Source organism: Opisthocomus hoazin, chromosome 5, assembly GCF_030867145.1.
Source record: "Opisthocomus hoazin isolate bOpiHoa1 chromosome 5, bOpiHoa1.hap1, whole genome shotgun sequence".
Lineage (NCBI taxonomy): Eukaryota > Metazoa > Chordata > Aves > Opisthocomiformes > Opisthocomidae > Opisthocomus > Opisthocomus hoazin.
Genome location: NC_134418.1, coordinates 7,068,640 through 7,094,460, shown reverse-complemented (window position 1 = coordinate 7,094,460; position 25,821 = coordinate 7,068,640). Strand labels below are relative to the sequence as shown.

General features: G+C 43.8%; 1 protein-coding gene across 1 annotated transcript; it reads right to left on the bottom strand.

The window, feature by feature from the left end:
- Positions 1 to 1,543: 1,543 nt before the first annotated feature.
- Positions 1,544 to 15,901, bottom strand: KRCC1 (lysine rich coiled-coil 1). Its single transcript, XM_075422078.1, has 19 exons — positions 15,863 to 15,901; positions 15,656 to 15,733; positions 15,264 to 15,288; positions 14,207 to 14,318; positions 13,572 to 13,623; positions 13,302 to 13,359; positions 13,060 to 13,215; positions 11,787 to 11,954; positions 11,388 to 11,501; positions 11,119 to 11,172; positions 9,760 to 9,819; positions 9,556 to 9,617; positions 9,321 to 9,354; positions 7,935 to 8,041; positions 6,159 to 6,266; positions 5,895 to 6,069; positions 4,922 to 5,170; positions 3,286 to 3,400; positions 1,544 to 2,348 (listed from the first exon to the last, which is right to left on the bottom strand). Exons 1-19 carry the CDS (start codon positions 15,899 to 15,901, stop codon positions 1,544 to 1,546), a joined length of 2,571 nt encoding a protein of 856 aa, XP_075278193.1.
- Positions 15,902 to 25,821: the final 9,920 nt, after the last annotated feature.

Sequence of the window (25,821 nt, the reverse complement as noted above, 5' to 3'; positions counted from 1 at the left end):
AGAGGATGGACTAAGTTACTTGACAGCTCATATGATAACTACTCAGATTTATAATCCAAGATTGAAATCAACCACAAAACATAATTCCTTAAATAATAAAACGGGCTACGTTATTTTCAGGGCTTTTCAACCTACTTCTTCTACCCGCAAAACTAAAACTAAGACAAATCAGACAGAACTCAAGGTTTGAGGGGCCTGGTCTCTACTCCATCCCACCCAAACCAGAAAGTTTCAGTTGGGCAGATTTACCGAGAGCAGCAGCTCCGCACAGGTGCCTCTACAAACAGACCAACCCAGTGCAAAGTGCAGCCTACATGGTGCGACTCAACAGGGTGATGGGCTTTCAGATCCCACATCAAGGCTCAGAAAAAGCTTTCTTGCAACCTGAAGGCAGTAAGAGAGATACTAAATGTTGTCTTATGACTTTGTTTTTAAATGATCACATTTTACAGTTTAATTGTATTTACTCAGTCCAGCGGCTTTCAGTAAGACACCAGACAGCCTTCAAGTCCTCCGCAGAGCCCCAGCTCTGCCCAGCGCAGGCAGACATGGCAATCCCTCTCTTCGCCCTGGGCAGCCTCCCTGCCCCAGGCCTCGCACAGACTGATGTGTTTCCAGTGTCCACAGCTCACTGAAGGTCTTATCTGAGAGCCCTGGGAGCAACACAAGAGCTTGAACCCCATCATCTAAGTTTATCAACTAATTGCTGTATGTAGGACATCAGTGCTCATGCCACAATAACGTAAATCCATATTGTGAATGAAGGTCTGGTGACTTGACGTTTACTATGGAAATACAAAGCTGTTACTGATGTTTCAGGGTATTGTTTGGATCACAAACCTGACTTCATTCTAACTTTCCTTCTGTACCTTATTTTGAGTGAATGGAGCAGAAAGTAGCCTCATGTTAGCAATTAAGTTTGCAAATTGCACCTTTCTTGTGTTTCCTAAATTAAACTAAAAATCAGGATTACAATGAGAAAAATCTTCTAGACAAGGTACGTCTGACAACAAAGCATGTTTAATAGACTAATTTTCCACTCAGAACTGGGTGACAAAAAACCCAACCCAAACCAAAAATTCCCAACAGCAAACAAGATCTGGCAAAAGCCTTTCACATTCTCCTTTTAAATCTGCCTGAGAAATGATTTTCAGACATGGCTGGGAACATTGTAGTGCACTTATTTATCTCACAAGTTTCTGTACTTTCCTAGAAGAACAACAGAGACCTCAATAGTTGGCACCATTAATATCAGAAAGAAGCTATACATTTTGGTGAAATTCCAACAGTATTCTGTAAGCTACTGATGCTTATTCGTGCTATATTCCAGAAGAGATTACGAACTCGCATCACTGCAGTGGCTGCTGTATGTGTAAGATAAAAAAATTGATGTCTACCTACTGCCCAAAAATTTCAGAAGACAAGCTTCCAGATTGAACAAACACTTTGCTTAAAGAAAAACCAAAAAATTCATAGTATAGTACCAAATGGTTAACTGAGTCTTCAAACAGAATCAACTTCTTCAAGCTAAGCAGAACCTTTATCAATTTCCCAAGACAGACTCATCCCAAAGTAGCTCCTCTTCTCTTTTGCAGTCTGCCTGTGGCTTCTTTTTATCCATTTTGTGCTTTTCGCTCTCTCTCTCAACAAGGTTTTCTTTAAGTCTTTTGTCTTTATAAGGTCTTGATCTCTTCTCATTCACCACATCTATCTCAAATTTAATTCTCTTTTGTTTCTCATTTTCTTTTCCAAAATCTGTACCTTCACTATTTTTCTTTCTTTTCTGCTTTGTAGCTTCTTTCTCATACTTCAGCTCTTCACTGATATACTTCCCCTTCTCAAAAAGCTTTACCTGAAATTTCTGTTCTTTTCTGTAGGAGCTGGTAGAAGTTTCAGCAAGACTAAGCTTATAGCAGTCTTTAGATTCTGCAACCAATAGGCTGAAGCTCTTCTCTCTGATGGTGGTCACCTCAGACACTTCCTCTTCTTGCTCTACTTTATAGTATCCTTTGTTATAGTGACAGTTAGTTGTCTTTTCTAGGGCATACTCACAAGCTGACAGCCAGCTTGGCAATCTGTTTTCCCCAGTATTTGCAGGTGACAGGATTTCTGAGAAAAGGCTGGAACGCTGGCCTTGTTCACACTTAAAGTTTGTAGACATTACTTCACCAAGGTCACTTCCTCCTTCAATGCTTGCATCTTGAAATTCTTCCTCTCCTGCTTTTCCTAAATACCTTCTTGGCTCTAGACTTCCAGCCTTCTGAACTTCAGTGTAACCCGTTGATTCATTTGGACAGGAGTCACATGTTTTCTTTGATTTCTTCATGAGACTGACACGCACTGCTTCTCTGCATAAATTGAACAGAAAGTCTTAGCTATTAATACTGACCAATTTGCTTAGCATCTGTTGAGTTTAAAAAATACCCCTCCTATTTCCAGAGTTAGAAAAAGAACATATCCCAAGTGCATTGTTCTGTATAACTACACGGACCCTGTTACTCAGGATCGTATCTGTAAAGCTGAAGTTACAGGGAACAGATTCTACTCTTTGTGAAAACCGAAAATGCAGAATAACTTCATGAAGATCACTAGAGTTTCTTGCGACCCAGGATGCTGCAAGAATACGATGCTTTTAAAGTAACTGCATGCACTTTTAAAACTACCTTTTAAAAAGAAAATTTAAGATTCTCTCTATTAACTAATCTCCAGTTAGATGCGGATAAGAAGCAATTACATTATATACTGACTGTCAAGTAATAAAGTTACTGATTTCTTTACGAGAAAGCCCTCTCCTGGGTAAAAGGGAAAGTACAACAGCTATCATCTATCCCATAAATGACCTTATGCCAAATGTAAGAGGCGTGCTGATGAATCCTGAAAGCAACACAACTGACGGAGACTCCGTACTTTTGGGGATTAAGGTCTTCTTTGCGCTGTCAATCTTTAAGTTCAGACCATTTCCTTCTAGACTGAGCACTGAAGATGCTGTACCAAAATAGGTGCCACTACCCCCAGATAGCAAAATAACTGGGAAACAGCACCTTTCCTGTGGGTTGCCACTGAAGATGCAACTGTGGGAACTCTAACAGTGAATTTCAGCCACAAGTATGATGTTGACATGGACAGTGCCCCTTAAAAACAGTAAAAAACCCCTCACTCCCAAAACCAAAACAAAAACCCCTTGACCCCCTAGTCAAAGTCACTTAACAGCAGCCAACAGGGCTAATGAAAAAATTTTAAAGTACAAATCACAGAGGAATAGCAACAGAAGACTCACTGACTTACTTCTTCTGGTGTTTATTTCCCTGCACGTGGGACTGGTACACTTCTATAGAAGTAAGTATGACATTACACACGGGACACACGTAACAGCCAACCCCAACTGCTGAAAAGAAGGAACCTGTAGGTTAGACAGACTGCAGGTGGAAGGCAAAACTCAAAGCACATCACGATCCCATCCCATGCAATAGTCCTAACATGACGACATAAACCGAGTTTATGGACAGATACAAAGTCTCTGCTGCAATTTTTCATTAGAATAATATTTATGCACAGAGCTGGTAAGGTGTACAGCTGCCATGTAACCACAGCTTAAACATTAACAAAGAATGTTTCTGATGACTGAAGAGATCCAACTGTAGTGAAAATTTAAATACTATTGTAAATACCTGATCCAAAGCAAGCACCAACAGATACCAATTCAGTCAGTCCACATTTAAGTAAAATAAGGTCAGTTTAAACACTGCCTGCTCAAACATTCATGCAGTGTTGGTTCAGCCCTGCAAAGATGCTGAGGGAATTGCTGATACAATACACTACAAATATGGTACACGAAGCCTCAGGCAAATATAAGGTAAGGTCAGATGAGGAACACCCTTCTGTTTTCTACATTGTCATTTTCTCCTCTCCTACAAGCTGTGTCACCCATAGACCTAAGTATTCTGAAATCAGTGAGTAACCTGTTTCCCCATGCAAACCCAAGAGCTTCATCCATTAGCAAAATGCAGCATTAATTCCAACAGGCATCAAAATGTATTATTTTGTTTAAATTACAGCATGGCGTAATGAGTGCTGTTTTATACTAACAATGACTTTTGACTGTCGAGTAGGATTTTTGAATTCTTTACTAAAGGATTGACACTTCTGTTGCATGGGACCAGATGATGCCCCCTCAAAATTAATGGAAGTTGCACAGCGACAGGGCCTCGGCTTTGGACGCGGTGCTTGAGCTGCAGACAGTCCTGATGGGAGGCTAGAGAACAACGACTGTTCGGGAAACAAATTTCCTTATGTGGGAAGATGGAAATAATTATGACAACCCGTTTCATGAATAAAAGATTAAGGGAAGACATGACACCAATTTTCAACTACTTAAAGAATGTGACAAAAAGGAAATATCGATGATGCAGTTCATGGGTCTGCTTCTTGTTCTCTGCACAGTGAAGCAATACATTGTGGTCAGAGAGTGCTGAGTTCAATGTCAGTAAAAGGTTTTAAGATTGAGAAAGTAAAGATAAAGAAGTCCTGGGAGCTGTTCCTTATGGAAGCTGTAGAGTTCCAGCACAGAGAGTTTCTAAGAATGAGGTGGATGAACATCTTAAGAAGGACACAGATACAACTGATCCTGGCCTTGGACTCAGGGGACTGGGTTATTTTCTGTAATGCTTTGAATTTGACTGTAGAAGTCAGCAAGGACTGGATTTGGGTTTCCAAGTCAGTAAGAAATATTTTCCAACCTACAGCTGTCAGAGACAGAACTTTAGCAGTTCACAGACCAAACAGAAAGGAAGAAATGAACTTGTTCTGTAACACAGGAGAAGACTATTATTTCTTTGCACATATCAGAGCAGTTCCTTGAACAAATCGGAACCGAGCACTCAAGCTACACTCAGATTCTAACACTTGCTCACGTTCTGCCTACCTTTTGTGCTGGATTCCGCAGAGACAGCTTTGTCTCCCAGCTCCTCCAATATCTTTTTCCGTGCTTCATTTCTTCTGTGTTTCTTACCAGCATAATGCTCCTGAGCCGTGAGTGGATTATTGAAGGGAGCACAACAGAGCTTGCAGTACTTGTCTGGATCATTTAACTCCACCCTTATGTTGAAGGATGACAAAGACTCTTCAGCTTTTGAAGGCAGCAAAGGCTTCTCAGCCGATGGCTTCTGTAAAGCTGGAGAAATGGAAGCACAGGATAAATCTGCTGACAGCACAGCAAAGGAAAGGCTGAAGCAGAGCAAAACAGGTGACTCCAGAACTACAGAGCTCGAAAGAAAAACAGCCTGCTGCATGCTGAACTACTTGCAAGAGACTATAAATACCTGAGTCCTCACAAGGGTATTAAAGTACACACTAATAAGGAAGACAGCCCTGGAATATTCAGAAACCCCATCACTAGATATCTAAAAATCAGCTCTGTTTGATGGCTGGTCACTCTAAGGTCCTTATACAGTCCAAGAAGAGATTAATCCTGCAGAGGGTGATTCAGAGCACAGTCTATGCTCCATCTTTAAATACAGTTCAGGACTAAGACCAGTTAAGTGTTGCTCAGGGACTAATTGTTTTTTGATTTCTTATCATATTAATTTATCAGAGCAACACCTTGTTGAGATTGCACTGAATTCTCAGAACAACAATAAACACATTTTATTAATAAAAAATCAGAAATATTTGCCTTTAATTTCAGTCAATGAAGGACAGGGAATTTGAAAGCAAGGTTCCACAGCTTCAGAGTTACACAGTAGTATCTTTGTTTATTCACCTAAGGAGCTATAACAAGACAGCTCCACAACCTTGGCAGACCAGAAAAGACATGGTAAGTGTAGGAAGATACTTCTCTATATTTGTTTCAAAGAGTGACTGGAAAACACATGCAAAACAAATTATCTCATTCGTACCAGAAACAGGCTGCATGCTCTGTGCTGGCATGTGGGCTTGGTCTCCTGATAATTGCTTCAGCTTTTTAGCATGGATCTTTCCCAAGTAGTGAGACAAAGCAGCAATCGGAGAAGTAAAAACCACGTTGCAGAGATTGCAGTATCTGTTTTTGTCCACTGCTCCACTCCTATCCACCTGAAACCAGGCAAGGGCAAGCTCAGTTACAAGCATTCACTGAAGTATACAAGGAAACATTTTATTTAATGATGAAGAGGAATAGTCACCTGAAAATTGATACAATCCATTTTCTTCTCTTTGCTATGCTCCTGCCTCTCATCTTTCTCACCATGTATTTGGATGTAAAGATGAACTTTCTGAGCATGCTTTTTGCCCTGGGAAGAGACAAGAATTTTTCCTGTTTCTGTAACAAGAATCTAAGCAGTGGTATATCCAGTGACTGGGACTTCATTCATCAAAAACTGCTTTCAACCCTTGCCAAATTGTATTTGTATAAAGCAGAGCCACAAGCAGACACATGCCAGCTCATGTAACAACACTATACTTTTAATCAATAATACAATACTTATCATTACTCATAACATTGTGCCTCAAGTAGCCCTCGGAGTCATCTACTCTCAGCTCTTTGGGGAACCAAAAATCCTGACACGTCCCCTTAGAAACCAGGGCTCTAAATACAGAAGGAAAGGAATCTAAAATAGGTAAGGAAACGAATGCAGCCATGCCACAGAGCAAGTCTGCTGTGCTCCTTTACCACTAAGCCTGGGGGCTTGACATCAAGGCTGCCCTGTGTTGTGGCACAGAAGAATAATAGGCAGCAGGGCCTAACTTACCTCCCCAAATAAAAAGTCTCATCTTCCTACACAGTAAGCAGAGAGAAACAGGCTTCCCTGGAAGCTCACGTAAAGTATCTCCAGGCTGGAGTCAGTCCATGGAGATTTCTACACCTTTCTACTGAGGACATAATAGTCCAGGTAACTAAAATAGGGTGTTAATGATAATTCCCTCAGCTGCAATTATTTTTTAATTCTTAGATGCTCTCTGGACCCATAACTTTCAAACTCCTGCACTTGTAATTAATATACATGCCACACTATAGAGTGGTGGTCTACAAAGCAAAACGAGTAACTTGTCTTCTCTGACCTGATGCTTTTCAGAGGTCTTTTAAGGAGCAGTGCAGGATACTGTACCAACATTATCAAAGAGAAAGAGGACCTGTCTTACCTGGCTAGACAATATAAGCACAACTGAGAAGAGCCAGTTATTTCCATCGATTAATTTTGTAATGGCGAAGTCAGGTAACTTTACACCTGCATCTATTATCCTGGACTGGATTTTGATCCGTGAAACACAAAATTAAACTGAGGTTCTGAACTCTGTTAAGTTCTGACAGCACAACTGCTGCTCAGGTTAAATCAAAGTAACAAAATACAACACCTTGCAAGACCTGAATCTTCATAACACAAAGAAAGACTCCTGACAACTGACATTTTAAACTTTTGCAAGAAAGAAAAAGACAGAAACATCTGTACCTGCAAACCTGCACAGCCTTGAGATCAAGTTTCAAAATAAAGTGCACTTTCCCACGTCTACAGCAGTATCCCAAGGCACACAGTTGTCTCAAGTAATGCCTTCAGCATGGTTCACACAGCCTGCCTCAAGCAGGCACGGGCACACAGAGCAGCACGTGTGTATTGCCAGGTGAAGCGTCAGGAGGCATCACCTCCACCCTCTATAGCTAGCACTGCCCCGTGCCATATGCGTGCTCTGCCTCACGTGGTGCAGACCTGCTTCAGTCCTGGCTACCGCTTGGCCCGAACCTGCTCAGTTCCTTCTAAACTCATGCTGCAATACGCAGGTGATTGCCCTTCACTATCACCAAACCCACAACTTTCACAACATTCAAGTCTGGTTAATGTCTAAGCCTAGCACAAACCTTGAGAAACACAATATAAGAAGTCTTTTATAACACTACATAGAAACCCCAAGCAAACAAACCAAAGCTCCGGTGCTTTTAGGAGAAATTCTCCCTTCCAGCGTACCTTATAGTGTGACGTCCTTTGCGACTCAAACTGTAGCACTGCCCCGCAAACCTTACAGAAAGTGTCGGTGAAAAGGTCTTTCCTTGTTGCCTCATCTAAAATGTCATCTAAACGAAGAGAGCAAAAGACAAAAGTCAGCCAGTAGTTAGGACAAGATATATTTGCATACCTTTGCTTACACAAAACATCAACCATTTGAGTATTCGCAGGCAGCACAAGATGAAGGAACCAACGTTCACCCACCAAATCGCACCGTGCCTCGCTGGGGCTTCAAATCAATGCTGCAAAGCCGCCTAAACGTTCCTACCTACAGAAGTATTGCTCTTATTTATAAAATATTACTATAAGAGTACCTAGACTTTAAAACCAAAAAAGACAGAGACTCTTCACTGGGTTTTCAGTCCATTTCAAATAGGGCACAATGTCAGAAATACTTGACTAACAGCCTAAAAAGAAGGATATTAACTGCACTAGATCATACAGTTAGTTAAATATGGGAATACCCCTTAAAGAAGAGATTTAGAGAAAGTCTGGGAGTAGCTCTGTACATGAGAGAAGCTTCTGAGACCTCCTGGCCTATGAAGGTTGTACCTGTGTCCCATATACCAATTCAGCCAATTCAGTTACACGGGGAAAAAACTGCTCCAATGGCTTGTTTTGATTTATTTTTTTGCCCTGTTCCCAGTTAACTCATGGCCTGTGTACACTTTAACTCATACTAAAATTGGCCCAGAATTGAAGCTATTCCTGAATAATTGTATGTGCAGACACATTTGATCTGAGGGGGGACACGTAATAAGCACTTAAAAGTAGTGCTAATGTCATGTCAGTTACAAGAAATAAACACATCCTTCAGAAGAGCATCGCAAAGCTTTCACAAAGGTAAAGCTACACCACCACCTCTGTTCTTTCTCTTGATATACACTTTTAATTCATTAGGGAAAACAGCTTTAGTTGTATTGTTTGAAACACTCCCCTGGTACAGGCTATGCTTTCAGGGAGCAAGTTTAGCCATGCTGCTACACCACCAATTCTGTGCTGACAAACTCTTCAGACTAGCTGTTTCTTTTTCATCCCTAGTGGGTTACGCTTTAATTCCAATTAAGCTAGAATTTAACTTTTTTAGCATGCCCTGCTCTTAAAAATAAGCCAAAGTTAAATCGGTTTAAAGCAAAAATAAAGGAAGCCACATAACTAGACAGTTCACCTAAACTGTGCTCTTCAAGTGAAGCTGAGGTTAAAGGGAAAATATTGGGGAAATACGTCTTAACTGAGCTTACTCCCTCTAAGGTTACCCAGTGCTCCATCCTGGAAGCCACACGTGGGGCAGCTGGCTTTCCACGCTTTGCAGACAGCGTGGAGAGATCGTGGTCTCAAGCATTGTACCCCTGTGGTCCCAAGGCTTGGTACCAAAAGGCATCTAGAAACCCATAAAGACAATTAGCTTTTACCGTCATTTGTTAAGCTTGCTCTCTTGGCCCCTTGCCCAAGGAAAGCAAAGTCCAAGGGAACATGAAAAAACAGAATGAAGTGCTATGTAGTGTGTCCTGTAACCCTACATAATGATGCTAAGCTGTGGGATGATCAGCTCACAAATGATTAAGGAAGGACTACAGCCTACCCAGTCGCCCACGTGTGCCCTGGACAACACGTGACCGTCACCTTTGCAGGAGTCAAAAGCCCCTTAAAAATCAGAGCATGAATTTCAGTACAAGATGTATGCCAGACACTCTGACAGATCCAGTGCCACCCCGGTAAAGATGCTTGCTCGTGGCTCCAGTGGCAACCTGAAACAGGGAATGTCAAACTGCTTTGGCAAGCCAACATGAACACGTGCTGCAGCCAGCTGAAAACCTGTCGGCAGCTCTCTGGGCACTGACAACACCTGAGGAATGGCAGAGGCAGAGATCGTTCTCAGGCTGTGTGCACGGCTAACCCCACTGCGCCTGCCCACAGCAGCACTCCTGAGCCGCTGAACATACAGACCTTCATACAGCTGGCTCGGATGAGGCTTTCGGCTGAGACTGCAACAATGACTGGGTACCAAAATGCTGCTGTCTGGCATGGTTTACCATCAGCCCCTGACTTAAGAATTTTCTAATAAAGACTTTATTTTCATGAGGTACAATGGCCAGATGACTAGTCCTTCAGAGCTTTTGTATTCTGCAGCATAAGTCATCCAGAAATGTTCAATATTCTTCAGTTACTGATTGACGTAGCTTCACCCCACAACACACAACGTGAATCCACACAAGAAAATCCAATGACTTGGTTCCGGGCATTAGGTGAAAGCCCATCTTGCACCTGAAACGCATGAACTGGCAATGCTTGTAGCAGAAAAAGCCACTTAGAGAGGAAAATTACACCAGCTTGCTCAAGTGTATTGAACTGTAAAAACATAGCTACCTAGAGAAAGATAAATGAAACAATATTCTGTATTAAAAAAAAAAATAAAACAACAAAAAGCAAATTGCAATGCAGCTAGGCACAAATCTCTGAAATACCACTACTGTGGGCAGTATTTACCGTATTTCAGTTTGCATAACCTCTCACTGGAAAAGAGACATTAATTAAGGATAGTATTCTATGCATATTTTCCTTGATGTAGTAGTGAACTGCACAGCCTTCTTGGGAGACAAAAGCCAGCCAAGCGCATGCTACCAAAAAAACCCTAAAAACACTGTCATGTGAAATTAAAATAGGGTTTTTAATTCACCACCTTCTTGGCTGACCACTGCAATGAAAAGATTGGATTACAGGGACCAAAGTCTGGTTGTCCAAGTAACTCCTATTGCGCCTCTCGGAGCCGTCCTGAACCCTGCTGTGTCCCTCTCCTCAATGGCATTTTGCAGTACCTGATGAATTGCACTAATATATACTCTAGAGACAGTTTTAAACATTGCTCTTCATTGTTACAAGAGTTGTTTTCATTCTTCAATATTGTAAAAAGGTTGGCAGGACTTGACTTACTCAGATCCTTTCTTCTTTATAAATTTATCACATCTTAGTTCTCTTTTCTCTTTGCAGTGTTGTGGTTTATATTTCTCATTAAGTCTTCCCATTTTTCACCTAACTGTTGTCCCTCTGTTTTGGCTCTATCTTTTCTCAAGATAAGGTTATGCTGCTACAACTGAGTCAGCAGTGATGAATGCAGAGCTACAGCAACCTCACTGAAGTCTCCTACCTAAGTCTTGTAGCAATGAAGCCCAACGATCGGTTTCCCCCAAGAGAGAGAGACCTACAAGCACAAAGACACAGAGCTCACAACATTTGCCTTGATTTTGGAACCTTAAAGAGCTGTTCTACTCAGTTTTTTCTGCATGGTCACAAGATGATTATTAATAAACAAATACCACATGAATCCAGCAGGGTTCCCAAACAATAACTTGGCTGAGGAATGCAGATCACGAGCGTGGTAACATAACCTGCTTTAATGCAGCTCCTGGCATTCACCTGCTGTTATATGAGCAATGGCACAGGAGTTCAGCTCCGACTTTGTCAGTGTGAGACAGCCAAGCGCAGCAGAACCCTGTCTGCTTTCCTTCGACCAAACAAGGCCAAAACATCCTGGTTCACATGAAGGATACAGCAGCTGCTCCCCAAGTCGGCCAGAAGCACAGCTGCCTAGCACCTCCGCAAACGCTGGGCAGCCACTGTTAAAAATGCTGATCTGATAATTTCAGGCTCAAACCACATGAGAACCCATACATATAAACATAGCCTTTTTCTTTTTATTTTCTGTAGTCAGTGGACTTTTAGGGAAATATATGTGCCTTGGATAACGTATTTCTATGTGGCCTTCTGGTGAATGGCATGGAGACAAATTCAGGAATAAAATGATGTGTCTCTCACTTAAATCCCAACCGGGCACTAAGCTGTCAATGGTCTTCAGTCCGGTCCGGGCAACTGCAGACTCGTTCCCGATGGCAACCACACACAGCACCAGCCCTCTGCTAAACGACACATCTCTGCTCACTCCCAGGGAAGGGTCACGAACCAGTCTGCCCTTTCTCCTTTTAACTGTGCCTCAAGACGGCTTGCGACACAAAAATGACAGAGCACAGGGAGATCTATGCTACGGCTGCCCGTGTGCAACCAGTCCTATAAATATTAAGCTGAACTTGAGGTCTTCAGCTTTCAGATTCACAAGGCATCTTTCCCGGCAACTAAGAAAAGGTTTTTTAAAAAATAGCTTGCCTCACAGTTTGCGACCATGCCATCAGAAACTTTTCAGAGAATCAATCAAAATCTGAAGCCTTGCAGAACTGCCATACTGACCTTGTCATTTTTATGCCTCCAACATGTTTAAATAAAGGTACTGGTATCATGAATTTGGAGCAACTGTTCAGATAACTTGCTGTCACTAAGAAATGGTTCAGTGCAGAACAGACCAACTACTGTTTGTCACAAAGCGACTACTCCTTAATAAAAGGATATGGATAAAAATGTTTTTGAAATGTAAGACACGAGATTTTTTTTTTTTTAATAAAAGATACAAACATTCATGCCACATGACGAAGTCAACCAGTAATTTTCAGTGTAGCTTTTCCTTTATTTTTAGGCTGTTACCCAAAAAACTGTTTATGTTTGTCAACAGTCCATATTTCAGAGGAAAATACAGGTCTCTGGAGTATCTGGAGTCCTCACTCCAGCCCACACCTTCTACGTACTAATGACCCAATGACAGTATTTTCTCATGTGATTCTCAGTAGATCTTATGGTCTGTCCTTGCCACAGTTTTCTCAGCTATATTATGAAACCTATAGTTCCTGGTACTGTCACAGACACGCTGTGAGATCTGGTGTTTTGTGAAGCCCACTGACATCCTAAGAGAAGACACACTATAGCAACAGCTAATATTAACAGCAGTTCATGTATCTAAAAGGATGCATAACGTGAAGCAGCACACATGAATAATTTCTGGCAATTAAAGGATGAATCTGATCCTACTGAAATGCTAAGAAGAGCTTTGCAAGTGACTTTAGCACAGTCAATTAACCTCAGATATTCATAGGGTCCCATTAAAGGAAGTGCAAGGATCCCTCAAGGATTTAATTTAATGTTCGTGGGAAGTGCAAAGCACTCACAGTTTCCTCTGGCTTCCGGGCTCAGCAATCCCACCGACCAGACTGGTGCTTCTCGTCAGTAATGGCCCTGTTTTCTGCGCCACCACACAACAAGGAGATTGCAAGGACTGCTCCTGGGCAGCTTATCTTCTGAAAACACTGGTGATCCACACTTCGTTGGAGCTTACAGGTGTTAACGTCAGGTAAGGCTGTCACTAAAAGACCAAACCAAAAGGTCTGGTGTGGCAGATTACAATGATTAGCTTTGGGGCTTCAGTAGTCTTGAGGGTTCCCCATTTACGTGAAGATGTGACCACACAGGGCAGAAAACCAGAGTGCAGTTCTTGATTTGCAAGTGTCTAGAAGCACCAAGAAGGTGCTTAAAGAAAAGCAGCTTCTGCTCCAACCTTAGGTGGCACTGACCACAGCAAAAGGATGCACACAAATGAGCCAAGATGACAAGAGACAATTAAGAGAAACACGAGGCTGCAAGTATTAACCATGTGTATTTATGGATTTCTTATTTCAAGCGAACCTAATTAGCAGCCCACCAACACACCATCTACCTCACCTGTACCATTTGCTTTGCCCAGTTACCCTTCCTCAGCTCTTGAGAAAGAATTCTTTTCAGAGAGAACCGGGCTGAGAAATGTGTTGCAGAATGAGTTTAATCAACTAAACTCTTTACACATTCTATTATTTTAGCTGTATCATTATGTTTGAATAACTTTGCTTAGCACGAATTAGCAGGAGAGTGTGAGCTCGCTGGAATTCCAGTCTCCTGTTGTGAGCTCATCCTGGCCTGGTTGCTGGGACATGGGAAGGCCCCAGCACCAGTGTGAACTGGGAGACAAGGAGGCTGCCGCTGTCAGGGGAAGCTGTGGCTCCTTCAGACAAGAACTGCTAACCTGTCTGCAGACAGAGGAAACATCCAGTAAGGAATGAAAGAACCCCAGACCAAGAATTACCACAGGACCACGAGGCGCGTGCCAGGCGCATGAACAGCGCGGGCATAGACTGTGAGGGCACAAACGCCCTGGGATTTGTTTGTTCTGGGTCCCTCTCTCAAACGGGCACCCAGACTGGTCTGGTTTTTTTTCTCTGTACCTTTCAATCTGTTTCTGTAACTAATTTAGTTTATAAGCACAGACGTCAGACTATGCTGTGGGAAACCTAAGGTCAAGAACATGTCTTTAACAAATGTACCTGCCAAAGATGATTAGACAGAACGGGAAGTAAGCATTCAGGTACCACCCAGGCATAAAGGGAAAAATCCAGCAATAAACCAGATAACAACTTCCCGTTTCATCACTCTTCACTTACAGGCCCAGAAAGAAAACGTGAAAGACAGTCTAGACTTCCATGAATGTACTACTTAAAAGCTGTCCTTAAAAATAAAAGATATTGACACAAAGAGAGAGAAAATATTATTGTTGTTTGACTGTCAAGGCTGAAGAAAGCAGATCCTGGAGACAACTGCTATCCTTAGTGATGATCCATACTAGAATTAACATACTCCCAAAGGGAAAACTAGAAAAACAGGTGATTGTTTCCATTTTCTTTTCAAAGAAAGGAATAAAATATTTTTTATTCTTTTGACTACCAATCCTCAGCAGTTGCTATAGCATTTCTTGTGGTTACTTCAGCTCTTATTACGATTCAAGAGCTTAAAGTCTAGGACACAGAACAGGTGCCAAAAAGATTTTTTTTTTTTAATCAATCAAAACAACTATAAAATGCAAAACACACACACAAAAGTCAATGAACACTAGGACCACTTCTCATCCCACTACGAATTCCCCAGCCACCCAAATCGCTGTTTTAGTAGTGTGGGTTTATAAACACACGTAACCATTGATACTGTATTAAAATCACATTGCTGGACTGCAACAGTTCACTGAAGACCTAAAGATGAGAGGAAGGAACATCAAATATGCAAATATCTAGGAAAGGAGGACTTAACTGTTAATGTCATTCAGTTGCATCCAAAAGTGACTTAAACCCAAAACCTTTCAGTGTGAGGGTCTGATTTGGAAACCCTGGGTCTACTCTCAGCTCTGCTGCCTACTTGTTAAACTTGGTCAACACTCTTAAAGCTGTATTCTCCTATGTAGGTATGTTTGTATTCAGGCCTTTAAGCTTGAAAACTCTGGTTTTCATTTCTGTGCATCTCTGATTCCTGGAACAGTACCATGGGAGAATCAGTTACCCACTAAAAAGGGATGAGTTAAAACCAATTCTTATGAATGTAACTGCTCCTCACTTTGATGGGTCCTTTCAATATTACCCTAAATAACAGAATTGGCATAAACAGTGTCACTTTACTGTCTTTAGTTAGAGTATGAACAATCTGTGTTCAAATTCCTTGGTTTTCTTAGAAAACAAGTGTTTCAAACCAAGTGCATTTCTAAGTGGCTGCAGTTGCCAACATCTCCCTATTTAAGTATGAACTGTGTCAGAGAAGGACACAATTCCTCCTTCCGAGCTAAGTTGCATTTTACAAGTTATCTTTTGGAAAGCACTCAGTGAGCTAGTGCCAATAAAACACTCCTCTGCTGTAACTTCTCACTGCAGTGGCTGCTCCACACCTGCATAAGAGGGGGAATCATTCCTCTTTCTAATGGTGTTGTGGCCTCAAGAGACTGCAAGTCCCACCCGGTCCTGGTCAAAGGTAGTTAACAGCAGCTCAGCTTTGCAGCGATCAGAGCACACTGGAACTTCGAGCCTACTGAGCTACAGCAGTAGGCAGGTACGGCCAGCCCTGAGCACACGCAGCAAAGGCGGGTCAGCCCAGACTGGAAGGAGTTATGATCTTCACATTCCAGATGGCAAACATACACCTAAGACAGAACAGGTAAATACCTGTGTAGTCTTAATGCACAGCCAGTAGTTAAAGAACATAGTTCCACACGAAAAAAATTAGTACGTTTTCAGATGTTTGTGAAGACTGGAGAAGCAAGCCACAGGGCAAGATGACCATGCCTTCTACTCTTCTGAAGAACATCGTGTGTGTATTCGCTGCGCTACTGTTCCCTCTAAGTCAGTGTTCTGTTCAAGCACACTCGGAGTTCTCCTTCATAATTTTATTTATGATGCCATCTTTGAAGCTTGAGATTGAGATGCAACCTAAAAACTTACTTCAAATCTAATGTTTTAGTGAGTGGGTCTCACTCTTACAAGCCCTCTGCCTCTAGGACAAGCCACGAATCACTGAAGATTTATTAAAGTACCAAAAGCCACTCAAACCTCACAAAGACTGGTGCAAGAAAAGTTTTCCAAACACATCCACTTTCACTCTCATAAAAATGACTTCTCATTCTTATCTCTAATGTGGCTTATAAAAATGTCTGAGTAAACAGAAAAAATCTGTTATTAAAGCAGAAGTAGATCATAACAAGAAATGTACGCTTAAAACCCAGCATACTTTTTATTGGTATAATTTTCTGAATTGTACCTTCTGAGAGCATTCAGAAGACACAGAAGCTAAATACTCCTTATGAAGTGAAATTAAAAGCAGTTTGACATAACAGTGAATTACATTGGTGAAGACAGAGAACATCAAATATCACCTGAATATCCAGGTGATAGCCAATACACTTGCATTCTTGCTCATTCATTTAGTGTTTATAAAAGTACATCTCCAGAGATGTGTTTTACATAACTATTTTTTAATGTAGAGAATAAACCCAGCCGAAATCAACAGACAATGAGGAGCAATCAAGAGGCAATAAGGAACACATTCTTAAAATAAGATCAACTTGATTGCTTTAACGTTCACGCACTGAAATACAAGCATTGAGAAGGTAGTGGGAACTGCCAGCTCTCTTAACAAGACATCTGAAGCAATTTAAATAATTTTTTTAAAAAATAAAAAGAACAGAGGTGGTTTTTGGAAACCTGGAACTAACCGTATTGCCTAATAATAATAAATCAGACTGTCTCTGAACTGAAAGCCAATGATTTGGTTACTGTTCCTCAATTCTCAGTTATAATCTTAGGAAAAAAAAATGCTGGGTGCGATACTAAGTCTTCAGTGGAACAGCAATTCAGTTAAGGCATTAAAACACTGATGTGAGAAGGCTCAGGGATATTTTAATATTATTGTACTTCTATATTTTACTACTTGAGAGAAGTTCAAGGACATCTTTTCAACTTCAAACATTTGCTATCTCTTCTCTTACTTTTACGAGGTAAATTGTAGCACGCCATGTAGGAAAGGCAGGGGAAAAAAGTCTTTCCTCAGGGCAGCATAAATGTGGTAGGAAAAATACTAACATTAATTAAAATATCAGAGACCAAGTAATTTAAAAAAGCCTGTTCAGTCCAGGATTTTCTACCACTTGATTAAAAAGGAAATGCTCTCAGCTTTAGTCTATTATTAGTTTTTCTTTCCCAGTTCTTGAGGGTAGAGAAGACAAAGCAGAATAACATAGTAAAGAAAAAGTCTAGGCTAGACACATGCCTGAAGGCAAAGGTATAAAGTTGCAAATTCAAGGTACTAACCCAATGAAACGACACAGCCAAATTCTGCCCTCAAATGCCAACAACAAACATAACATTTTAATGACAAATAGATGGATACACATGAATCAAGTTCAACAACTGCAAGTCCTCAAGAGCAGATACTGACCCACATACTTTCTCATTTCACAAGCCCATTCACCTGGCCATCTCCAAGGCACATTCGGACCAGCACAAGCAAGGGGGTTAGCACACCTCACCAGGCTACCACCTGTCAGCCTCACAGTAACTGAGTGTGCAGGCTGAAGCCTGCCCCAGCTGCTAAGTAAAACAGGTTAATTTGCATCACGTGCGCTACATTAATTTGCTTTACTCTGCAAGCAAGAAAGGCAGGAGCCTGCACACAGTCAGTTACCTCATCTCAGCTGACTGGCTGTAACTTTACAGGATGTGCAAACTCTATTGGTTGTAATCAGGCCACCGTATTCCTACTCCATAACACGATGAAAGACAAGCAAAAGCTTGAATGCTTGGAGTATCAGCTGTCCGAAACTGCAGGCAAACAGCATCACTGAAATCCAGTCACTTCTGGCTGTGGTACAGCAGGCAAGCACTGTCACTGTACAGCAGAAGTCAGAAAGCAAACTTAGAAATAAACCCAGATATCCAACTTAGAAAGGGCAGGTGAAGATAACAAGCTTTAAAACCCTTATCAAATACACTGAACTGTGTTATCACAGCACTGGATTGCTGTGTGAGGAAGGGAGGTTAAACCAGACAGATTTTTAATCCTGCAGCTAGGTGAAAGACATTTCACCTACTGTAGTAGCACTAGATTTTAATTTTCTCAGTGAGTTTAGTCACTGAATATCCTTTTGAATGATTTGGTTTGTTTTCAAAGCTCAACTGTCTGTAAAAAGATGAAATGCCAAACCAGACTCTGTTGTTTGGAAACAAATGCTATCAATGCCAGCACTGCCTGTTTCCATAAAATGGTTTCACCACTCAAACCTTGGGATTTTTCCCCACAGAATACTATAACAAGTTAACTTCTGACAATTTATATGCTTCTTTGAATACTACATGTTATCACAGATTTGAACAAGACACATGGCTAAGCCTGTACCCATGCATGAGGCCTCTGAAGCGTGCAGCTACACCTCCAAACCAGGGGTTAAACCTAGCGTTGCCCAAACCCTCTCAAATGCACAAACTAAGTCGAGACAGTGCTAAAATCCTTGATGGCCAGGCGGATCTGTGCTCTGCCCTGACACAAGAAGCTGGCATTTGATGCTGAACACAGCACTCCCCCTTTTGCCCAGAGTGAGCAGTAACAATACACTTTGCCTGCTGTCATAGTGCTCTCAACTCAGCCAGGACTCAGAAAATACTTTTAAAGTATTAGGATTGAAGTAAAACATATCAATCACTACTAATGTAATCCAGGTGCCCACTTGTTGCAACACAGTTCCCTTGATTCACTTCACTTATCTCCCTCTTGGTCCAAGTCCTCATTTCCACTACTCTGTCTCTGTCGAACACCACACTGATCTCTGCTCCCTGCATCCCATCACACCCACGAGGGCTGGACCAGCCCCTCACAGACAAAGTAGACTGAAATCAGCTATTCCACTTTTACCAGCAAAAAAAAGGTGTCAGACCATTGCTACCCCAATAAATTGTTCAGGATTTCAGAAATCAAGTCTTTGACTTTTTCTTTTTAAATTTCTGTGAGCATAGTTTGACCCCACTGTACTTTACTTCTTGAAGCACACCATCAGAGTGCGACTAGGGTGCAACAGAAGGCTGAGTAAGTCTACACTGAGGGGTTGGTTCCCTCTGAAGGAGAATCTAATGCATTCAGCTTCTTAAACACTGCAGGATAAGCTGTTAGTTTCCTCGGCAGGCATTAAGCTACGTCCTTAACATAACAGACCCTCTTCCCTTTCCACTCTGTCGTGGTTTAACCCACCTTAGGTCTTCAGAACGTGTAAGAAATACACCTCCCAATCCCCACTTTGTAAACTCTGAGGCAGGTTAGGACAAGTGACTTACCCTTCTGCCTGGCTCTCTCCGGACATATAAATGCTCCTGTAAGACAGTACCACAGTAGTTTGTGCAATGTTATTTCTCAGCCTACTCTCACTGCTATTTAAGACAGGCTTGTGGAACGCTGGGTGAGAAACATATAATCAGTGAATTGGTACCTGACTCTTTTTCCCCTCCAGTAAGCGAAGAAGATATGCAGAATAGAACAGGAGGGAGAGGACAAAATTAGTCATTTATAATACACGAGCGCTTATATGCTGAGCCTTGAAAAAGGATGCACGGTTGTAACTACAGACTAACTACACTCTTACGGGCACGAAAGGTTTCTATCCTGTTGCCACGGAGTCAGAAGACATCCCTTAGCCTAAAACAAACAAAAAACCCCAAGGGGGGGGTGTGTGTGTGCATGTGTGAAGAAATTATCCAGAACTGTTGCCACAGAAAGTTTCCAAAGCTAAAAGTTATTGCTAACTTTGTTTAAGAAAAGGATATCCTCCCCCCTCAACAGGCTATCCAACCAGAAACTGCCCATAACATCCAGTTCCACAGCTCTGTTTGGCACAGGTATGAACTGACAAGCATCACCAGCAATCCTTGCCATGTCTGGCTTGCGACAAAACCTGTACCAGCCATGTACCAGAAATAAGGACATGAGCTACATCTAAACACTGATAATTTAAGAAATGCAACCTTCAGACCCTTGAAGTCCCTTGAAATTCCCATGAGGTCAAAGTACTTTTAAAGTTAAAGGCTTTGTTGCTAATCCACCAAAGCACATTTTGGAGTTCAGGACCTTGACAATTCAGTTCAAGAAATGCATGTGAAAAATGGAATTTAAATCTAGGCATACCAAGACCGCATTCCTAACTTTCTCTGAGTATATTCCTTTGAAGACCATACATACTCATGTCGCTTTTTTCCTCCAGAAAGCAGACTGCTTCAAATAACTGTCTGCTTTTTAAACAGAGTGATTAATTCCACCAGTTATTTCTGCCCAAGAGCACTACTAAATTTAACTGACAATGGGGAAATCTGCTGCTAACGGATGTCTCACGTATTTAACAAAGGCCTATGTTTATGCTTTGCTAAGTGTGTGGCTTTATTTTAAACTTGACTTTCATTATACAAGCGAATAGTCAAATGCCTATAAACCACCAGCCAAAGCCTTTCAACACGCAAGTATTTTATGCCTGTTTTGAATGGCTTGGTGTTCCTGGAAGCCAGGGGCTCTCTTTTGGGTGCCAGTGGCCAGATTTCAGCAGGACGGTGTCTCTCAGGAGAGATGACCTGGGAAGCAGACGCCATGGAAGGTTCCCATCACTTCAGATTCAATTCCCGGGCTCCATGCTGCGGTTCTGGTGTATAAAAGCAACCTGCCTGCCATCCCACAGCCCCAGACAGGCGGGATTAGCTTACGAAGCCAGAACAAGACCTCTTTGCAGTGAAGAATTAAATAGAAGATGACCTTTTACGGGCTGCACATCAAAGAGCTCGACCTACTGCAGATGCCCTGCCTGCTCCTTCCACCTGCAAAACCCAGACACGTCTCTCGCTGCGCTTTGCTTCTGCCTTTTGAGCCAAACTCCCGTCACTGGGCCGTGCCGCCATGGCGAGAACACACCCTGCTTCGCGGCGGGAACGGCCCCGCCATGCCCGACAGGCCCCCGCCTCTCCCTCACGGCCCGGGCCCCACTCACCTTCGCGACGGGCGGCAGCCAGGGGAGGCCGCGGGGCAGCCTCCCCGCCCCGTTCCGCCGCCATGGCCGGCAGGGAGCCGCCCTCAGGGGGAGCCACCGCCCTCAGGGGGAGCCGCGCCTCGGCGGGGCCTGCGGGGCCTTCAGGGCCGGGCCGCCGCCCCTCCCGTAACGAGCTCCTCCTGCCTGACCCCTCCACCCTCACCGCCCCCCCCGGGCCCGCCATAACAACACCCCGCCAGCCCGGCGGGTCCCGCCGCTCCCCAGCCCGCCCTCAGTGCCGCCCGCCCCCGCGGGCCCCGCCTCAGGGGGGAGCCCGCCTGCCCGCCCGGCGAGGCGTGCTCGGAGCTGCCTGGTGGCTGCTAATAGCTGCTGGTGACTGCCTCGTAGTTACCCCATAACCACCAGTAACTAATAACTAGCAGTAACTGCCTCATAACTGGCCAATAACCACCAGTAACTGCCTGGTAGCTACTAATAACCACTGGTAACTGCCTCATAATTGCCCCATAACTACTAGTAACTGCCTGGTGACTACTAATAACTACCAGTAACTGCTTCATAACTGCCCAATAACCACTAGTAACTTCCTGGTAGCTACTAATAACTACTGGTAACTGCCTCATAACTGCCAAATAACCATTAGGAATTGACTGGTAGCAGTTACTAATAATTACTGGTAGCTCCTAATAACTACAGGTAACTGCCTCATAATGGCCCAATAACTACTCTTAACTGCCCAATAACCATTAGTAACTGCCTGGTAGCTGCTAATAACTACTGGTAACTGCCTCATAATTGCCCCATAACTACTAGTAACGGCCTGGTGGCTACTAATAACCACCAGTAACTGTCTGGTCGCTACTAATAGCTACAGGTAGCTGCCTCATAACTGCCCAATAGCCACTAGTAACTGCCTGGTGGCTACCAATAACTATGGATGACTACATCATAATTGCCCCATAACTACTAGTAACTGCCTAGTAGCTACTAATCACTACCAGTAACTGCCTCATAATGTCCCAGTAACTACTTGTAACTGCCCAATAACCACTACTAACTGCCTGGTGGCTACTAATAACTACTGATAACTGCCTCATAATTTCCCCCATAACTACTAGGAACTGCCTAGTAGCTACTAATAACTACTAGTAGCTGCCTCATAATTGCCGAATAACCATTAGTAACTGCCTGGTAGCTACTAATAGCTACAGGTAACTGCCTCATAACTGCCCAATAACTACTAGTAAGCACCACTATCAGCCTAGTATCTGCCTCACAACTACAAATAGCTGCCTGGAAACTGCCACAGAACTACTAGAACCTGTCTCATGACTGCTCGGTAGCTACTAGTAAGAGCCTAGTAATTGTGTAATAACTGCTCAATAACTACTAATGAGAATCTAGTAATATTGTAATAACTGCCTGGTAACTAGTAGTAGCTACTAGTAACAGCTTAGTTTCTGCCTAGTAACTACTAGTAACTGCCTTCTAGCTGCCTAGCAACTACTAGTGCCTGCCTAGTATTTGCCTAATTACAACTAGTAACTGCAGGCTTCTCTCCGCACCTTGGGTGGCTCCTCTCTGCCACCGGCACCCAAAACACCCCTAAAATCCCCCAAATTGCTGCCTATCCCCCAGCTGGCCCTCACCTTGATCACCCCATCTGTCCATCCATCCATCCATCCATCCGTCCATCCATCTGTTCAACTGTCCATCCATCCATCCATGCATGCATCCATAGTGCATCCATCCATCCATCCATCCGTCCATCTATCCATCCCTCTGTCCATCCATCCATTCATCCATCCATCCCTCCATCTGTCTGTCCATCTGTCCATCCATCCCTCTGTCCGTCCATCCATCCATCCCTCCATCTGTCCATCCATCTGCCCGTCCATCCGTCCGTCCATCTCTCGGTCCCTCACTCCCTCTTCGGGGCAGAATCCCCCCAGCCCCTCTGACCCTCGCCCCGCGAGAGCCGGCAGCCTGCTTGCCCCCCAGTTCTCCCTGCTGTCGCCCCAAACCGGGGGTTCATCGGGACGCGGGGCCCACCCTCCCCTCGCCCTGCAGCGCCGTGGCTGCCTGTAACCTGTAAGGCTGGATTACAGTCACAGGACGAGTCCGAGGAGCGTCTGCCTAGGACAGGGTTTCCCCCGCCTCTTTTTTCCCTTTTTCTCTGTAATTCACGACGTGTCCGAGTACTGCTCGCCACGGTCCCGCAGTTGAATTCGATAACGCTGTGCTTTGGGCCAGTTTTCGGATGGCAGCAGAGGGTGCTGTTCATTCTCCTGTTCGCAGGACGGGGCCACTCATCCCTCCAGCCCAATGTCCGGGTGGACATGAAATGCAGAATAACCCTCAGCTGAAGGGTTGGCCTTGCTGGATGCTCGGACATTGGCGTCCCTCTCCGGCTGGTTTTGAAATTCCGTATATTCCCACAGGGTTGAAATAGGGTTGCTGCTCCAAATAGGTATTTAAGTGGGAATCCCTGTTATCCAGCCTCTCTTGGCCCTTTCCATTTTTCTTAGTGTTTTCTCTTCGGATTGACAGTTTTACCACCGTATTTTTGCACGCAGCCATGGCCCGGTGGTACGGAGCGTGTGATGCGCAGCTGGATGGCTGAGCTCCTCCCAGCTGAGCACACACCACTGCGGCATTCACCGGGCTGGAAGGGGAGAAATGAGACTTTTGTTACGCTCTGCCTCAGCCGAATTTCTTTTTATTTTTGTGATCTGAAGGAGTGAGGGGTGAGTTGTGCTGGGTGCACCACAGATGTCTGCCCACGAGAGACCTGCCCTGTTGTAACTCCGTCCTAGGAGGACTTTGATCTCTTGGTTTTAATTGGCTACTTTGATAAGATATATTTTTTTGTTATAATTTACGTTTTGTTATTCCTTTCCTTTTTCCTTTCCTTTCCTTTCCTTTCCTTTCCTTTCCTTTCCTTTCCTTTCCTTTCCTTTCCTTTCCTTTCCTTTCCTTTCCTTTCCTTTCCTTTCCTTTCCTTTCCTTTCCTTTCCTTTCCTTTCCTTTCCTTTCCTTTCCTTTCCTTTCCTTTCCTTTCCTTTCCGTATTCTTTGTTATCTGGGAGTCAGAAACAGTGTTTAGTGTGATTAACGACTGAATTCAATATATCCACGCTCCAAATCAGGGCTTTTTTTGGAGGAGAAAAACTCCAGCACCTAATTTTGACGTGCCAAAGTGTTGCTGGCAAAGATGTGTACCTCAAAGGCGCTTCCACCCAGAGGAATTACACACAGGTAGCAGGTGAGACCAGAGCATCCTGACATCACGTATCGCAAAGCAGAGCATTGCAATTAAAATTGTAGTTGCTTGTAGGGGCTGATTGCCTGTAATGACTTTCCTACGCTGCATGGTGTAAGCGCTGGGAGGTTTGTGCCGATGGCTCTGCGACGGCTCCGGCCCTTCGGAGTACGAGTGGAGGAGTCGGGTTGTTTGGGGAACGTTGCTCGTAATCGCACGAACACCCGGATCACCCTGAATTTATGGGGCTGTGGATTGATACCGTTTGTGCCTGGCACACGCAGGCAAACTGCAACCCCGGGTATCTTTGCGGAAGGGTGATGCCAGACGTCATTCACAGGCAAGGAAAACTGCCAGAAGCTTTGAGCAGAAGATGCTGAGCAGTTCTGTGACTGTCTTGAAGAGCACAACGATACTTCCCACTGCCTTGGCAAGGTAAAGCGTTTCTCTTACACTAGGGATGCACGGGAATTGCCCTCTTCTCTACACGTCACTTTCCCTGTTAAATCAGGCAGCTTTTTCTGTGCTGCAAGGAGGTGTGGGAAGAGGTTTGCAGACGTTGATATCTGTGCAGGGTTTAGGGATCAAGGAGGAAATAGCATCAGGTTTCCTCGGGGTGAGAGGGTGAGATTAGCAGGAGCCAGCCCCGCGAAGTGCTCTTAATTGATAAAAACGTGCTGAACAACAATCTGAGCTGGGTTCAGTTTCCACGGCGAGGTTCACTCTTACACACGGAGCTCACTCTTACACTCCCCTTGCGTCACCCCGAACTTGCACTGGGTGCTGCGGGCAGAGAGCAAAGCCAGGGCCCGGCTTCTGACGGCTTTGGTCTCACCGGTGCACCCTTCTTTTCCGCTCACGTCGCTCAAATTCCCCCAGATCTCTTCCACAGCTGAGCACTGGAGCTGGCGAGAGCCCTCAAACGCACTGCCGTTTCGCAGAAGTTTAGTGCATCCAGATTTTTGTGGGTATCGAAGATGTCCCGCTTGCTCCTGCAGCCCGTGCCAAACCGCTGCTGTCCTTCCAGCTCCTTCCCCGCTGCTCCGTCCGCCTGCCGCCACCGGCATTTGGGAAGCGACTCCGCTTTTCCAGGCTCTGGTAGCGATGGAGGATGCGGAGAATTTCAGGGCGTGTGTCTGTCCCTGGCTCCAAACATGCCATCCATCTCCCAGAGGGTAAAAATAAAGCAGCATTGTTTAATTTCTGGAAAAAGCCAGATGACAGTGGAAGGGGTCAGAAATCTGCATACCAGCCCTCCCTGTCCCACTGTCTCAGCTGTTGCTTCCTGAGAGACAGAAGCATGTGGTTGCTAAAAATACCCTGCAAAGAGAATACATTCTCTCTCCAATGGGT

Coding starts and splice junctions, on each gene's coding strand:
- KRCC1 (XM_075422078.1), bottom strand. CDS start 15,901: ATGTTCTTTAACTACTGGCTGTGCATTAAGACTACACAG. Junction 6,267..7,934: donor AAAGGACGTCACACTATAAG/GTACGCTGGAAG, acceptor GTCTCTTCCCAG/GGCAAAAAGCATGCTCAGAA. Junction 5,171..5,894: donor GAGCATGCAGCCTGTTTCTG/GTACGAATGAGA, acceptor CCATTTCTCCAG/CTTTACAGAAGCCATCGGCT.